This window comes from Agelaius tricolor, unplaced genomic scaffold (assembly GCF_023055355.1).
Source record: "Agelaius tricolor isolate 1412-34295 unplaced genomic scaffold, bAgeTri1.0.p SCAF_8, whole genome shotgun sequence".
Classification (NCBI taxonomy): Eukaryota; Metazoa; Chordata; class Aves; order Passeriformes; family Icteridae; genus Agelaius; species Agelaius tricolor.
This window is the reverse complement of record NW_027269268.1, coordinates 41407785-41426133: the sequence shown is the minus strand read 5'-3', so window position 1 is coordinate 41426133 and position 18349 is coordinate 41407785. Positions and strand designations below refer to the sequence as shown.

Here is an 18349-nt window from a genome sequence, read left to right as displayed (position 1 = left end):
GCACCCAGCAGTAGTAGATCTGAGCAGCTGATGTTTATGTAAACATTACACTTCTTCTGAGTGAACTTTGTCTTTAGGTCTTTTTCTTCATTTACTTATCTAGGCCGAATGAATGTGTCAACTGAGATACTCAGTCTTACATTCAAAACTCTATCCTTTCAACTAATGTGTTCAGCATTTCTGTAGATCAAACCCCAGATTTTCAAGCCAACCCCCAAAACAAGGAGAGTACATATTCAAGAATCAAGTGAAAAATTGTTTTCTTCATTTGAATCAGATGCCTTGGCAAAGGCAAAGAATAAAAGGAAAACTGATAAGTAAGAATTGAACTGAATAATCATTAGGCTTCCTAACTATTGAATCTGTATCAGCAAGTGCCCTGGAGATTTCAGCTTCTCCCAGTCTTGATTCATTGTGAAACCAGATTGGTTCGGTGCATGGACAGAGGCAGGAAATCCCACTGTGCAGCATCATAGTGCATGATGTCCTCATACAGCATCAGGGTTGGAGCCTGGCCTGACTCTGCCACTTGAGCCAGTGGAATCATTAATTCTCTTCCCCTCCTTTCACAGCCTCACTTCCTAACACCCCCTGATCACATCTCACTCTTCTGTGCTGATTGCTTTCCAAATTAACAACAGTCACAGTATTCCTTTCCCCAAGTCTTTGCTCAGATAATGAAATCCTTCTTCCAAATTCAAGTCACTATACGATTCTCATCACTTAAACTGCTTCCTCTTTAACTTCATGAAGTTAAATTACAGCCCAAACAGTTAAATATGACCAAGCAGTAAGAAACTGGATTCACAGAGGCTTGAAACATTGAAACAATTTCAAACCATGATTAGAGCATGCTCCCAGTCATGTCAATAATAAGGAAAGAAGTACTGTTCATAACCTTTTACAGACCAAGCATCTGAGAGCATCAGCCTCTGCTGCACGTTACACATCTCAGGCAGGTGCAACACAGTCTGCATCCTTGTGCCAGTGATGCTAACACTGCTGTGTTTAGTGGGGAGAAGCCTGTTGCCTTTCCCTTGCCCACAGATTGCCCATGGGGCTACAGAGCTGGGTTACAGAGCTGTTGTGAGTACTTGGAGCTCAAACATCTGGTAATGATGGTGACTAGCTGCTTTAGTAGTGGCATTGATAACGACTTGTACTTGGGTTTTCTTTCATGAAGTAGGATGCATAAAATCAATGCTTTTAAAGGTCAAAATAGAAAGATGATGTTGATACAGTAACTATGAAACAGCATTTTAAATGCTGTTCCATAGAACAAAAAGAAACATGTCAGTATGTATTGTAAGCCAATTTTGTACAGTCCCTGTCTGCTCCTCTTGTTCCCAAGCTGCCTGTATGTGGTAGGATCTTGGCTGAGAAATGTAGATCAGTTACTGCTGGTAAGGGGAGAGGCTCGTGTTAAATGCCTGGCTACCCCACCACCAGGGACCTGGAGTGCAGAACATGTCAGGCTTTTTCTTCATCTGTGGTGAAAATGTTTCTTGTAAAGGCTCTGCAGAGAAATGCTTACAAGCATGGGCGTTTTGTTGTTTATCCTAAAAATAAATGAAATGGCTTCCATTTGTATTCATTAATCAGCTTTACTGATAAATTAAAGGTATATGTCAGTGGCATTCTGCAGTGCTGAGAGCATGGTCCCACAGGGAGCAGGAGCAGTAAAGCAGCAGTAGCCCAGCAGAGCATCTGGACTCTCATGGCCCACATGGCAGCAGGGCTGATTCATCTGAGCAGAGTGCTCTGCTCCACTGATTAATTGTCCCAATCTGAAATGCTCAGATTTCAATGTGTACCTCTCTTACACACAAAGCTACTTCATACTTCTGTGTTGTTGCTCAAGGCTCTTCTGCAGCTGTGGTCACACAGTGTCTATTACTATATGTCTATTACTATGTGACTATTACTATTACACTTTATATTACTGTACTTCAAGAAAAAACAAAAATGGCAGGCACCAGTCCTACTGTGTTGAGTAAATTGACTGTATCTCAACATACATACTGTTGCTAAACATGTTAAAAGATTAAATTATACTGCAAAATTGCTGTATAAATATTTGCTGTACTGATGCTCCAGCTGTGTATATGAATTGTTAAAATAATCAATACTGAAATATAATTTTTCAGGGCTAATTATCTTTGCTAATTGTGTTTATTTGAAGAAATCCAGGAAAATTGTGTAAGAACTGGAACAGTCCCCTGTTGATTTTGTACTGCTGCTGTGTGTAGTGCTGTGCAGGAGACTTTTATATAGTATAGAAAAATGGTTGCATTTGTTGTTTGAAAGAAATATTGACTTGCTTTGTGTTTTTATATAGTTATTTGGATGTATGTATATCTCTTGTTCACAACAAAATTTCCCACAAGTCCAAGAAGAGTTTTTCAGTAGGGGTGGGTTTTTTGAGCAGGGTAGGACTGAGGAATCATGCACTGCCTTTCCAGCCATCCAATTACACAGACAGGATAGATCTCCTTTAAATTGGTGATTATGTAGTGTGAATTGCATTCATGCTTTCTTGAAATACAGCTCCACAAGAAATAAAGGATGTGACAGCTTCTTAGGCCCTCTGTCAGCTGTATTATCCCACCAGAATGACTGACGTTTAAATGATGATAAATTAGTTCCTGGCATTTCTGTTGTAGAGGCAGGCTGCAGCAAGAAGCCAGGTAGGTGTCTCAGTGGTCATGCAGAGGCCACCTCCCTATAAATTACACCATTCTCAGATCTGTTCTACGTCTCACAGTTCAGGCTAATCATTGACAGGGCTTTTACAATCACCAGCTTTTAGTGAAGCTTTGATAAGACACTCCAGCAGCTTGTGACAAATGAAAACGATCTGCGCGGCGTGGACTCCAGCAAAAGAATGGAATTTTTTCAGCATCAGTACAAGAAATCTGATTTTTAACACTGGCACTATAAACTGGCACAATGTGTGGCCAGCGACTGGAGAAGATTGTTGCTTTCTGGACGTTCGTTTTCGTAAGGATTGTTACTGGGCTTGCCGGAGAGGGAAGATCTGTGTGGAAAAAGGACTCCCACTTCAGCCCCGTGAGCGAAACACAGATGTTTTTATATGACACTTTCCCCAAAGATTTTCTCTGGGGGGTAGGGACAGGAGCTTTCCAGGTGGAAGGCAGCTGGAGGAAGGATGGGAAGGGCTTCTCCATCTGGGACCGCTTCAGCCGCTCGGAGCTCAGGGACACTGACAGTGCAGGCACCTCCAGTGACAGCTATACCCTGTTGGACAAAGATTTGTCTGCTCTGCAGTTTCTAGGAGTTACTTTTTACCAGTTTTCAATTTCATGGTCAAGGCTCTTCCCCACTGGAGTGGTGGCAGCTCCCAATGAAAAAGGACTTCAGTATTATAACACCCTTATTGACTCTTTACTCTACAGAAACATTGCCCCCGTGGTTACACTGTACCACTGGGATCTGCCCTTGATGCTGCAAGAAAAATTCGGGGGATGGAAAAATGAATCAGTGATTGATATCTTCAATGACTATGCCACGTTTTGCTTCCAGACCTTTGGGGATCGTGTTAAATATTGGATTACAATCCACAATCCATATTTAGTTGCTTGGCATGGGTATGGCACAGGTATTCATGCTCCAGGAGAGAGAGGGAAAATAAGAGCTGTCTACTCAGTAGGACACAATTTGATCAAGGTACAGTATAATAAGATTTCACAAATTGATCTTGCACTGCTCTGGGAAATAATAAGAGGAATTGGTGCTGTGATCAGTGTTTCTTTAGAAAATCACCTATTGTGAAAGCACCAACAAATAGCTTTTAGGTAAGGCAGTCTATCTATTAAGCCTCATTTTGATCTTATTTCTTGTCACAACAGCTGACTCAATAATTATTTAAAGTGCTTGTTTATTATTTTATTTAAATTAGTTTTTACATACAAATTCTAACTCTTAAAGATGATTCTTTGTTCTTTACATTTAGTTAAACACATTTGGTCATCCTGAAATGATTATTCTATTAGTTTAAAAGGAAATTCATTTGTATTTGCATATTGAATCAACTTTACTGGCCATAGAGTATGTATATGTCAGTGTGATTTGTTCTCGCTTAGTAAGATCATATTGCAAAATTTTTGCTTCTGAACTAGCAAGGTTGGCACATCTTGGGTTCAGAAGAAAACAAATGTTCTTTTCAGTACTTGAGAGTTTCAAATTATTTCCATGATGTACAGTGTTTTTTGCATCTGCCGTGCTCAAAGTACTTTACAGAGCAGGTCTCTATCCCATCTCTGCAGCCAGTATAATTCCCCCTGCTGAGACTATTCTTAACTGTCACAAAGAGGATTTTTCTACAACTTGCCATACATCACACATGTAATTAACAAATAAATCTGAATGGGCTAATCCTACAGAAAGAAGTATGCATGTGGGGAAAAAATTATTTGCCAGAGTCGTTAAAATATTCTGCAACCAACAAATTTTTGTATTTACCTCTGGCCTTGAACCTTCAGAACATCATTTTTCAAAAAAGTCACACTGCAGTCAATAGAAGTTTTACACACAGGAAAGTTGTCAAGCATCCTGAGTCACTGATTTCAGACTTGGCAGAAGAATGACTTAAAGATAAAGACTTGTGAAGCATCTCAAAGAAAACTGATGCCAAATCCTTCTTTCTGTTTTCAAATGCTATTTTATATAATGCATGTAAAAGATATTATATAAATCTGCAATATTTTTTGCCTTCATTTCTGAGTGTCACAATCAAATGTGGAGTACCAACTGGGCAGTCTCTGCAGTTTCTGTAGAATCCATGTAAGCAGCACACCACACACAGGGAATGTGATTGCTCTGCCAAAGAATCAATTGGATTTTCCAGGAATGCAAGCACAGCTGGGTCTGATACACAAATTACTGACCTAATTGTCTTGGTCAATATTATTTGTCTCTCAGACTTGATTTGATAGTTGCCTCTTGTTCTAGAGTATAAAGTAAATCACTTGGATGGAAGAGTTAAGGAGACCTTCAGCAGCACACAATCCTTTAGCGACTGTTTTAGTATCCGTGGGCAGAAATTATTCTCCTGTGGTACCCTTCCTACAACCCCATGAGCATTACCTAAAGTATTAGCAGTTCTCTCCTATACTACTGTAAAATTTCTGAAGATTCTAGATTTGAGATCAATGAAAAATCTCAAATTTGAGTAAAGTATTTGAAGAACAGGAGTTTTCTGGTTAGGGTTAGGAATGGAATGGAAACTCTTGAGGTACCAGTTGATATGAGCCAACTCTTCTTGTCTCTAGATATAATTATTTATTTCTCTTAATAAACTGTAATGCCAGACAGCCATTCCACAAAAGTCACATCTGGTACTGGATGTTCCAAGCCAACTAGCCAGAATCTTTCTCAAAGATTTTTGTGCAAGTTTAAATGTCTGGTTCATTTTGCATTGTTGACAATACAGTATTAATAGAATGATTGATGCACAATCAGGATTCATGTGTTGTGAAATATCTCTCCTTTGAGAATCAAGAAAAATTATAAGATTCTCTCTTTAAAGAGATTTCACAGGGGTTTTTATTTCATGACCAGTAGATACTGGTCTGTTTCTCAGATATTGTATTATGGCTACCTTCTACTTTCCCACTGCAAACCAAAACCATTATCCCAAAAAGAAAAGATCAACCATATGTCAGGTTTTGGCAGTGTGAGACAAAGCCTGTTAAAGCTCTTGAAAAGATTGCCATTTATGTCATCAGCTTTAGGAGGAACCACACTCTTGTCCATGTCAAGGCTTCATTTTTGGACAGGCTATTGACAGACCCGATCCTCAGTGCCACCCTGTGCACAAACCAGGTCCATCCATTAAATATACGGAGCAGGAAAAACAGGTATGTAATGCTGAAATGAAGCTAATCTGGCCACCACACTGTTGCACAGCAATTTGCTGAAAATCATTCTCAAACCTTTTTGTAGTATCTTTGGAGAAATTAAATGAAGCGCTCACATGAATCCTACTTTTAGTTTAATTTCCTTGTGTATTGTTGCAGTCATGGTGCTGAAGCTAAGTTTAATAGAATCACAAAAACAATATAACAAACCACAAACCTCTGCTTTTTTGGACTTTGGATTATTTTATCGTAAGAACAATTTGAAAGTTGCTGGAGATTTTTGTGTCCCTTGAAAAGGGCTGGAGAAATTCCTCTTAGTTTTAAACTCATCAATTTTATTGCTTTCAAAAGCAATACAGTGTCTTAAAACCCAAATAATTGGCTGGTATATCAAAAAGTTCATAGAATACCAGGTTGGAAGAGAACCTCAAGGATCATCTCCATAATGAGATGCATTTTAGAACTGATTAAAAAATTATCTGCTTCCATGAATGAATTCATGTAGGTAACTAGGCAGATAATGATCATATTAGGGCCTTCCTACAAAAGTAGGGTTGGTCTGTCTTCATCCAGCCCCAGAGCTCTGTGTGTTGGCTTGCACAAGGCATTGCTGATGCTGAATCACCTCCTGCCTGTGCTCCCTCCAAGCCTTGCATCCTGTTAAGGGAGTGCCCCAGACACCTCTGCTTGAGAGATAGACCTGCCTTTTCATGGGCCTTGCTATTCAAGATATATAAAGAGAGGTAGAGGATGCAGAATCAGAGGCTGATAAGCAGGGTGCTTAGGAGATCCACATTGGGGAAATAATTCAGAAGAAGAATTTCAAATGTGAGTTTTAAAAAATATCAATTTCAAAAAACGTATTTGCATGTTACTATGCATTCTCTTCGTGCACAGAGGGTAATCATTGCCACTGACCACTTCAAAGGACTCAATACTACCTCTACACAATTAATAGGGAATTTGAACTTTGATGCTTATTAATTGTAAATTGCTAAGGGATTCTCTTAGATAAATCTCTCTTGAGAGATATGGCTCTAGGGTGGACACCAGAATCATCTGTGCTTGTAAATGTCTTTGCTGGAAGATTTTTCAACTAGTTGTAGCCATCAGTGATGATGTAAAATTCAGCATTGATTCATAGTTTTTTGATGATTTGTTATTTTCAGGTTAGCTTTCTTAGATTTCTTGGTAATCATTAAGGAAAACACAATCCAAATGCAGGACAGTTAACATACAACAAATTATGATAGCAAGGCCTCAGTCCTTCATAACAGTCTTTCAAGAAGTGTAGTCACCTGCACCTTGAGATGTAGGCAGTCCTTCACAAGGATTGAGAGTCAGTTTGCAAAAGACAGGGTTTAGGTCTGCTTTAGCTCTACTGACTATGGGGCATCTTTACTACAGACCAAAAAAACCTTTAACAATAATACACTCTCCAAATAAGCCACACAGCCCTGCCCTTTTTCTGAAATGTAACATCATCATCAGACTATATTCTAGTTCTTCGTGGGTTAAACACCAAACAAGTAAACAAAAGGCCCAAATAATTTTATTATAATTTTTTTCAATTCTAATTTTCCTAAATGTTCTTGATTTCCAGCACACTAAAATAACTCCTTATACCCCTGACATTTTTTTGTACACTCAGTGCTTTTCAAAGAAAAAATGCTTGGCTACAGCATCTTAAGAATTTGAAAGTTTTGCTCTACTGAAAGCTCTTTGCATGTGCATATGTTAAATTACAGGATCAGAATTTCAAGGAGTATAAGAATGTTTCAAAAAGAGAGAACAAATACTGTTGTCTTCAGTTTATTAAGTTGACTTTTCTAGCCTTTTTACAGGGTTAGTACTAACTGACATAGCACTCTCTGTGACTTTCAAGACTAGGGCATATTTTCTACATTTATACCAGGAAAATATGCTGAAATTAATGAGTCATACGTATCTAGAATAAATACCCAACATTGATCCTACGTTAACTGTGTATTTAGCCTTGACATTTGTCCTTGCTCTAACAAGGAAAGTGAAAGATTAGGGATTAAACTCTAACTGAAAAAAGATTAGTCAAGATTTACTGAAAATACCCAATTTGATGTATGATAGAGCTTTTAAATTGATGTTTGTTTCATATCTGGTCTTAAAAAGCAAGTTCTATAAATCAGCTGATTCCATCAACAATAGTTTGCATTTCTATCTGTGAATGTTAAGCTTCTTTACAGATAATTAGCAACTCAAATCAGATTTGTAGGCAACTATGTGTCTACTATGTCTGTAAAACTCTTACTGTAGAGAGTGAGAAGTTTTCTACAGCAAGAGTTAATCCTCAGAATTCAGTCACCAGTGATACATACAAATTTGTACATGAGGATTCTATCTTGACTCATATTAAATGTACTTATTTATAGCTGAGGTCTACTCCTCTAGAGTTTTACCTGGGGCTATATCCTCTGCCATACACATTCTTTTTAATAGTAACTTTATTTTCTTCTAATCACCTCCTGAAGATGGGTATGAATACGATGAGAGATTCTTGGTTTTTACATATCAATATCATGTTCTAATTAGCTGGTTTTTTGGCAAAGCCATTTTTCTCCACTTCACCTAGAAAAGTGTGATTGCTATGATTTACCTGGTGCTATTGTCATGGTCCTTGGCACTGTGCATCATACAGCTGAGTGCAGGGGGGGTTTCTTGTTAAGCCAGCACAGCCACATGCCTCTCCTTCAACAGTGGTGATTGTGGGCTGTGTCTGGAGAAAAACTCTGCAAACCAGGTGAGAAAACCCTAGGGGCAGAGCACAGAGTAAGCCTGGCCCCAGCAGCCACCCCAGGCTGGAGGGACTTTCAGGAGAGGACAGTGAGGGCAGCTGAGGAGATGGCACTGGCCACTTAAATTTTCCAATGAGGCTACTAAGAAATCAATTTTATAATACTTTAACTCTATCTTGCAATTTGCCTTGGGTCCATTTTTGCTGGCTTCCTTCTTCAGCTACAGAAGCTGCATTTCAAAGGTTAGTGTCACTTTATCAGTATTTTCAAAGACAGACTTTGAACAAATGTTACAAGCATGACCTTAGAAACCATAAACGACTGATACACAAAATTTCACAAACTCTAATTCTTTGGTACCCCCCAGCTTAAACAAACACCTACCTGACATCAGGCCTTTTGGATTTTTTTTTTAAACTGTCAAGGCTGTGTGTTTCTAGATAAATTAACTGAAATTATTGTTAAAGGTAAGCAATGCTGTTTGGCTTAGTAATGATGACAATCTAACTCAGCACTCAGTGTTTCACAATGCTCCTGATGTTTTTCTCTGGGTGCAAGCTATTATTTTCTTTCCAGCTTAAGAGTGTAATTCCACACTCCAGGCATGAGGTAAACTCTGAGTTACTTGACAACTCTTCAGCTGGGAGAGGCCAGCTCCCCTCCCCTGTGTCAGATCACCTGATGTGATTCAAGCTGCAGTCCAGGTCACTCCTCTCTGAGCTACCTGTCCTGTTCCCTTACAGGACTTTGACAATGCTAGTGGCTCCTCAGTCTGCCATGCACTTCTGGTTTTGTGTAAGCTTTGTCTGCTGTATGCCCTTATTTATGTAATCAATAGTGTGACATTTGAAGCTAATTGTGACATGCAATAATGACACACTTTCTAAAACATTATGAAAATCAGAAAAGCAGTATTAAGATGTGATACATTTCAGTGGCTATTTCAAAGAAGAAATTAACTAAAATCCTGAACAAAATTCTCACTCAGAGCTGTATAAGTTGACATTTGTGTTCAAACTTCACAGCTGGGTCCTTTGCCCAAGTTTTTACATTTAGGGATTGTGCAAATATCAAAACTTGAATACCTGCTCATATGACTAGGCCAGAATAAAACAACTAAATCCCAAGAAGAGGGATGGGGTGGATGTGGTTTGATCAGAGTAAGGCCAGGTAACCCCCAGAGCACAGAGCAGTTAGTAGCACAGAGTCACCACTGACAAATGAAATATCATATGAGATGCATCTTTGATGGAATAATTGTAAAAATGGCTTGAAATTTTAACCATATCAGGAATCACCATTTGACAGAGAAAGACTGCCTAGATCACAGAGTTCAAATCCCATTGTTAGAGTTGTTCCAAAGTGTCTTAGTAACAGCAGCTCTTCTTATCCCTGCTGGGATCTCCCCTGAAATTTAGACATGTGTTAAAAAGCCACAGCCCTAAGGTGTCATAGGACACGAGTTTCTGATCATTGCCCTCCTCCCAAGGAGCCTTGCAAGGTGACAGTGATTGCCCATTAAACTGTGCAGGGTAATTCATGTGCCTTCACTGATGCTTCCATAGAAGCCTGCAGTGACTCAGATGGACCTACCTGCCTCTCTAGCTGCCAACCCACAGAGACTTATTAAAATTACAATTTAATGGTATTTTTCTCTCATCAGGCTCATGCAAAAGTTTGGCATACCTACAAAGAACACTTTGAACCCTACCAGAAGGGGATGATATCCATAGTATTGGGATCCCACTGGATTGAGCCTAACAAAATGGAAGATGAATTGGACATTTCTAAATGTCAGAAATCCATGGAGAGAGTACTCGGATGGTTTGCTAAACCCATCCATGGGGATGGGGATTATCCAGAAGAACTGAAAAATGAATTCTTGTTTCTGCCACACTTTACCGAAGATGAAAAGACCTACATCAAGGGAACAGCTGACTTCTTTGCATTTTCCTTTGGTCCTAGTAACTTTAAACCTCCAAACACTCTACCAAAAATGGGACAAAATTTGTCACTCAATTTGAGGGAAGTGCTGAACTGGATTAAGCTGGAGTACAACAGTCCTCGAATCTTGATTGCAGAGAATGGCTGGTTCACTGACAGCCACGTGAAAACAGAGGACACCACAGCCATCTACATGATGAAAAACTTCATTAATAAGGTTTTACAAGGTTTGTACAGAAATTACTTGTTGGATTTTTCAGAGAGCACTTTTGATCGTTTGATATTTAGCTCTGTAATAATTTAGTCTTTTTTTTTTATGAGATAATGGCAACGAAGTTAATCATTAATTATTTATACTGCATGAGTACAAGTCATGGATCAGGATCTATTGGTGCCAGGTGTTGTACAAACAGAAAAAACCCATAGTCCCTGTCCCAGAAAGCTAAAGTCCAACATCTGCATTGGGTTAGGGTTGGTTAGGGTTAGGGTTTCCATACTGAAACTATTACTCCTGCAGGACTCTCAGACTCCACCTATAGTAGGTACAGAAAAGCCTTGAGATCTTCTGTGAATGTCACCTCTGGTGACATAGGGAGCTAAGTTAACTCCTGGCTTTTCCTACCTTCAGCCCTTTGTTTCTGCCCCGGACCTTCCCCTTATTTTTCAGGGGGCTTTTCTCATCCTCACTCTAACCCTCAGTCAGGATCCTGACCTGTTTCTGCCTTCTCCTTTCACTGTTCCTGCAGACAATGCTACAAACATACTCTCACTCTGATCCACCAGATCTCTACCTATCACCTGCCTAACTTTTAATTTTCTTTACCATATAGTATACATAAAATAGTAATTTTGCCCCTACCCATTAAAACGGTCACAAAATCTCAGCATGCACCATCTCAAGTAACACAGCATCTTTTGCTCTGACAATTAAATTTACCCCTGTCTATTCAATATGCTTCTACAAACAAAAATGTTCTCAGTCATCACTTACTCTGTCCCTTGATGTCTGCTCCCATTTGTTCAACCTTCCTCAGTGCAGACATCAAGTACTCATCTTTACTTGCAAGGCCATTCTAGCTTATCTCTTTAGCCTCTACATCATTCTCTGCCTCTACATTTTGCAATGAGTATTTTCAGACATTTTTGTACTTTCTCCCATGGTTTCCCTAATTTAGAAGTTGCCTTCTTTGAAAATACTTGCCACTGTATTGCTTTGTTACATTTCCTCATCTCCTTTCCAGTATTCTGCCCTTGTCCATCAGCTTCCCATATCCTCACATTGCAAGCTCTTGGGCTTTCTGATTTCATCTGGAAACTAGGAAAACATCCAGCTGGCCTATGCCCATGCTGCTGGGTACCTTGGAACTCTGCTGCATCAATACATGCACCATGCAAAACTGCTTTCTGCTCAAGTTGCAGCCTGGTGTGACTAGGGCGAGGAGGTTCAGTGGAAATACAGAATGGTGCAAAATTATATGTCCTGAGAAAATTGAGCTAAATGATATTAGGAAAGAATAAACCACAAAACTTCATCTTTATTCCTTGGCTTACTGGTGTGGTGGACTACAGGTAAAATATGGCTTGTCCACCTGTCTATGTCAAAATCCTCAACAACCCTCCTTAATCACTGCTTTCCCTAGCTCATTCCAGCCCTTATAAGGTTAACATGAGGAGTTATCCCATGTTATTTCATAGCTTAAAGGTGGTGACAGGCAGTGAACATGACTGACCATGGAGTTTGGACTTTTCTTTGCAGGCTGCCAGCTGGCACGAGCCTGCAGGGGTGAAAAGCATTGTGGTTACTTGGTGTCTGCTGAGCAGCTGCTTTGCGGGCCCTTCCTGAAGAATCAGGGTCCACATCTGAGAAAGCAGTTGTGTTGTCATCTTTCTCATATATTATATGTAAAAGATCATATGTAAACTCCTTCGCAAGAGGGACATCAAGATTGCCTGAAGAAATCTGCATGCACTGCACCCATTTTGTAACTAAATCAGTCTCTGGTTGCTCTACCCTACTTCTCTAAAGTCGTTAACAGTCCCATGCCAACAAAATAGATTTTTCAATTTACAAGCTGAGTAGACATTCCCATGAGCTTGCAGACATCTTTCAAATAAAGGTGGAGAGTTTTAGCTTCAAGACAAAGTTACAAACCAGATCAACTGTTGCTCCCTTTATTTTGACTCATGAGTTTCTAATTTACTGGTATTATTGTACTGGCATATTGTCAAATGCAACTTCAAACGTGGATGTGGTATAATATTTCTTGTTTGGTCAGAGCAGAATTAAAGCATTCTACAGTAATTTAATTTCTTAAGGACACCTTAATTTATTAGTGACACCTTTTTTTTTAGTAAATAAAGACTAAGATATATACATCAGTTTGGCAATGAATTACAGTGGGTCAATACATTGAGAAGATACTCAAGATTTTCAAAATAAATAGTGCTTTCTCATAAATATCCCTTATATATGTTAGAGTAATGAATACAGGACTCATGGATGTTACCTTCTCTTATGCAGCTATTAAATACGACAACATAGATGTGTTTGGTTACACAGCCTGGTCCCTCCTTGATGGCTTTGAATGGCAGCATGCTTACAACATCAGGCGTGGATTATTTTATGTAGATTTCAAAAGCAAAAAAAAGGAAAGGATTCCCAAGTCATCTGCACTTTATTATAAACAAATCATACAAGAAAATGGCTTCTTCCCAAAGGATTCCACCCCGAACTTGCAAGCTCAGTTCTCCTGTGACTTCTCCTGGGGTATCACCGAGTCTGTTCTCAAGGTAAGCATAAAATATTAAGTGGATCACTGGCAACAGAGTGATCAGCAGCTCCCTGAACAAATGACCATACACAGCACCTTGCATTCCAGAATTCCAATGCACACTGCCAACAGAAGTTAAGCCATAATTGCATTGGTCCAATTTCCTGTGTTTCCAGGTTTCCAGGTGAGCTGGGCACAGAGTGCTGGCTACTGCTGCAGCAGCAGACCCTGCTGCAGGTGCCCTTCCAAGCGTGGCCCTCCCTCTGCTTGTGTCTCCATGTGGCACATCAGATGAGGAAATTTCAAACCAAGTTGATCCAACCAATTGTTACCGGGTTATTTTTCAACCAGGGGTTTCCAAATCCAGTTTGCAGTGTGGCCATAGGGATGCTTGTGAAGCCTGATGGAGAGAGTGACAAAGGGCAGGGACAAGGTGATTATGCTGGTGGCAGCAGAGCGACCTGCAGGCTCCAGGTCTTGTCTACAGCAGAAACACATTCCTGGGTTAGGCCTGGCTCTAAGTGCCACTCAGACAAGTGGGTAAGAAGCCATTCTTTACAAAGTCACATAGCACAGGTGAAGATAACCAACCTTGAGGTTTTACCATCTGAGCTCACATTAGAAAACAGATCATACAAACTTTTGTCCAAACTGGCTCCTACAGGATCTATTTATACTTTATTTTTCTTCTATTTCTGCTTTAAACTTAGTAAATAAGCTAATTGTATGTATGGGCAGGTTGGGATACCCTTCTTGTCATTGCACACAAACAGTCCCATGACAAATACCAGGCTCAAAAACTAACACAAAAATCCCATAATTTAACCTATTGACTGACAACTGTAGGGGAAGAAAAAGTTAAGCTTCTATATATCTTGTTAACATGCAACACACAAAAAAATACATTTCCTTTGAAAAAAAAAGCAATCTAAATATTTTAAACTTTACTTTGAAACCTAGAAAAAGCATTTAAAAATTGGAATATCAAAAAATGTTTTATTCTGAACTTTTTTAACTAATAGGAGATAGAAAAGATAACTAAATGCTACAAGCTGTTTGTGTCAGATAAGTATGCCTCAATTTTACAAGTTTTATCACAGCAGCAGTGCCAAAATAATCCATACCTGCCTCTGGTGCTTGTTCTCACCACCTGCTCTCCAGGCAGCTGCCTCTGCCTGAGAACTGCTGTGTGCATGACCAGAGCGAACTCGATCAGGGAGAGCTATCTCTGTGAAAACATGTCATGTAGGCTGGTGGCAGGGCAAATGCCCATGTGTAATCAAAAAGTGCTATTTTGATGTTTTTCATAGGGAAAGGAACAGAATGATAAGATGACCACTAGCACAAATCCCCTATAGGTGAGTTGGTTATCATCTTCCCCCTGGAGCATTTAAGCAGGGACTTCTGACATCCACCACTAATTGATAGCTAAACACAGGCAGAAATGCAGATCACAAGCAGATATTATGTTCATTTAATTAAAACTCATTGTAACATATTTTTATTTTCACAGGCAGAATCAGCAGCTTCCTCACCACAGTTCTGTGATTCCAGCTTGTACCTCTGGAATGTCACAGGAGATGGGCTTCTGCACAAAGTTGAAGGGGTAAAGCTAAAAACCCGACCAGCACAGTGCACAGATTTTGTCAGTATTAAAAAGCAACTGGATCTCCTGGAAAAAATGAAAATCACCCATTACAGATTTGCACTTGACTGGTCACTAATTTTACCCAACGGAGATGTGTCAGTGGTCAACAGGCAAGTTCTTAGGTATTACAGATGTGTGATTAGTGAAGCCCTGAAACTGAACATTCAATCCATGGTCACCTTGTATTATCCAACTCACACCTACCTGGGCCTGCCGGGTCCTTTGCTGCAGACAGGAGGATGGTTGAACCAGTCCACTGCCTACGCTTTTCAAGAGTACGCAGCTTTGTGTTTTAGGGAGCTTGGTGATTTGGTTAAACTGTGGATTACAATAAATGAGCCAAACCAGCTAAGCAATGTCTACAAGAGGAGCAGCAATGACACCTATCGGGCAGCACACAATTTGTTGCTAGCACACGCCATGGCCTGGAGAACGTACGACGAGCGGTACCGGCCCTCTCAGTACGGCAAAGTGTCCCTGTCCCTGCATTCCGACTGGGCTGAGCCTGCCAACCCCTTCTTTGAATCTCATTCAAAAGCTGCCAACAGGTTTCTTCAGTTTGAAATAGGCTGGTTTGCCAATCCCATATTTAAGACTGGGGACTATCCAGCTACTATGAGGGAATACATCACCTTTAAAAACAGAAAGGGCCTTTCATATACTTTGTTGCCATCCTTCACAAGTGAGGAAAAGCAGCTTGTCAAAGGTGCAGCTGACTTTTATGCACTGAATCATTTCACCACCAGATTTGTGATTGATGAACCTCAGAATGGAAGCCAGTATGAATTTGATTGTGACATTCAATTTCTGCAGGATATCACCTGCCTGAGCTCCCCTTCTCGTTTGGCAGTGGTGCCTTGGGGAATGCGCAAAGTTCTCAGGTGGATCAAAAAAACTTATGGTGACATTGACATTTACATCACAGCAAATGGAATAGATGACCCATCCTTGGACAATGATGAACTTCGAAATTATTACTTGGGCAAGTACATACAAGAGGTTTTAAAAGGTGAGTGCATGACAGATTCAAGTTCCCCAGAGCCATTTCCATGGCTCAGAGCCAGGCACAGCTAAGTCTTGCCCTGGACAGAGTGAGCAGTCCTGGCTCAGATGCAGGAGCCAGCAGCACTGAGCCCCCTGAGGGGCCCAACTCTGCAGCCACACTCAGGGCAGCTACAACACACAGGAATGGCATCAAGTGCCTTGCACAAAACACAGCTACAGCTGCCTCCAGTTTAAACCATGAGAGAAGCTCTCTGGGCATGCACATACAGCAGAGTAGTTACTCAGAAATTATTAGGAGGTGGCACTTCAGCCCAACAACTCCCAAGAAACAATTAAAGTTTCTACTCTCCAAAAAAAGGCAGAGCCTCCTTGCTTGCTGAACTACTCATTGGACAGGAAAGTGCAAGCAAATTCACAGCGACCTGGAGGGACATACAGAAGAAATACAGCAGGGCACCAGCAGCACCAGCTGCTGTTGAAGGGAAAGTCTGACTCTAGTTCTTGTTCCACTGCTTGTTTTCTCCTGGGCACATATGGAAATCTACTTGTTCACTTTAGAGAAAAACTAGTAAGAGTTATGGAGGTAGAGGACAAAAACATTCAAGGCAATGATCTTCAGCAGCAGCAGCAGCTTACTGTATGAGAAATGCTGCAGAGACCTCACCCCTCCCCTCCTTCTTCCCCCAACCAATCATTAAAGAAAAGCAGTGGGACACAGGCTACCAGCAAGGCCTTGGTACCTGACCCATACAGGCAAAATGAGATGTGCAATACATCCCTCACTGTTCCCTACTGCTGAGCAGTAGAGAGATCCTGATCAGGACATGGGGGTTTCAAAAGTTTTTCTGAGGTAACTGACATCAAACACAGTCTAGGTAACTTGGTTTCTCCTCTCGAGGAGTTAATAAAAATGAGACAAATCTTACTCATGGCTAAGCATGGCTTCAGATTACTTTTAAATACCAAGAAAAAAGTGTTCTCTCTCCAGTGCTTAGCCTTCTTAGTTACTACAGGACTAATGTAGTGATGATTATGAGCATTTGCTGATTTATTTTCCATGCTAATTTCATACTGCAAACAAAAGAACAATACATCACTAAAGGAATTAAGTTATGAAATGTTTACATGTTCTTAGTCTGGGTCACATTCCCAACTATGCTCGCTCACTGCACATGACTTCAAGGCCTGCTATTTTTAAGTATTCTCACCCAGCACTTGGGTGCAGCAGCGTAACACAGAGCCATGCATGCTGCAGGGATGAGCAGCTGAGTTTGGAGCAGGGCAGGAATTCTTGGAAAGCTGCTCTCATGGCACTTATGGGCAGCTGCTCCCAAGCCATTGCAGCTGGCTCCAGTTAAGAGCAGCATCTAGCTTTTCCCAGGACAAAACAAACTCCCAGCTCCAACCCTGTACAAATCCAGTTTTCATGGGGTAGGTCCAAAATCATAAGGATTTTTTAAAAACAGTAAGGCACTGTTCCTTTGTAATTGAGACAACTGAGTATTAGCAGTAAATATTTTACAAAGTACACTTTTTAAATTTCTAACAATTTGAAATCTGAAATTTTACCAGAAAGTATGCAAGTTTTACTTGAAATGTAACTTTTTATTAACACTTTGTTTTGGTTTCTTTTCCTTCTCAGCCTACTACATTGACAAAGTCAAGATTAAAGGCTACTATGCGTTTAAACTGACTGAAGAAAAATCTAAGCCCAGATTTGGATTCTTCACGTCAGATTCAAAAGAAAAGCCTTCAGTAAGATTTTACAATAGCCTGATAAGCAACAATGGCTTTCCTGCTGACTACTCAGTCTGTGGCCCCTCTAGCCACGAAAAGCAGTGTAGCTTCTGCTTGTTTATTTCTCAGAAGAAGCCATTAATATTCTTTGCCTGCTGCCTCTTCTCTACCCTCAGTTTGCTTTTAGCTATTATTATTTTTCACAAAAGAAAAAGAAGGAAACATTTTAAGGCAAAAAGCATCAAATGCATCTGTGTCTCATTTTAGAAGGGGGCACAAGCCCACTTTCAGTGAGATCCATCACTGCATTCTACAGTGGACAATACCACTCAGCTAACTGTGGAAAAACACTGAGTCACTCCAGCCACACACACCAGCATTTCATTCAAAAACCAAGTAATCACATCCACAGGAAGAAGAGCCATGGCACTTGTTTCTAGTGAAATTACTTTTATCCACCTACTCTACCTAGAAGACAACTTCTTCTGTTAAAAAAATATAAAAATTATGACCCTCCTGTGCCTTGGAATAACCTTTAAAACAGCTTTACTTGCAAAGAGCAACTGTTGAGAACTGATATGCACCTTTTAAAGT

The 18349-nt window shown here is 40.2% G+C and overlaps 1 protein-coding gene and 1 long non-coding RNA gene across 2 annotated transcripts; one reads left to right on the top strand and one right to left on the bottom strand.

Moving 5' to 3' along the window:
* The first annotated feature begins 2949 nt into the window (after positions 1–2949).
* Positions 2950–18022, top strand: KLB (klotho beta). The gene is made up of 5 exons (XM_071432525.1): positions 2950–3687; positions 10314–10821; positions 13116–13384; positions 14879–16022; positions 17661–18022. The coding sequence occupies exons 1-5, from the start codon at positions 2950–2952 to the stop codon at positions 18020–18022; spliced, it is 3021 nt and encodes a 1006-aa protein (XP_071288626.1).
* Positions 13251–14894, bottom strand: LOC139592515 (uncharacterized). The gene is made up of 2 exons (XR_011680030.1): positions 14490–14894; positions 13251–13765 (listed from the first exon to the last, which is right to left on the bottom strand). It is a non-coding gene; the product is annotated as an uncharacterized lncRNA (long non-coding RNA).
* Positions 18023–18349: the final 327 nt, after the last annotated feature.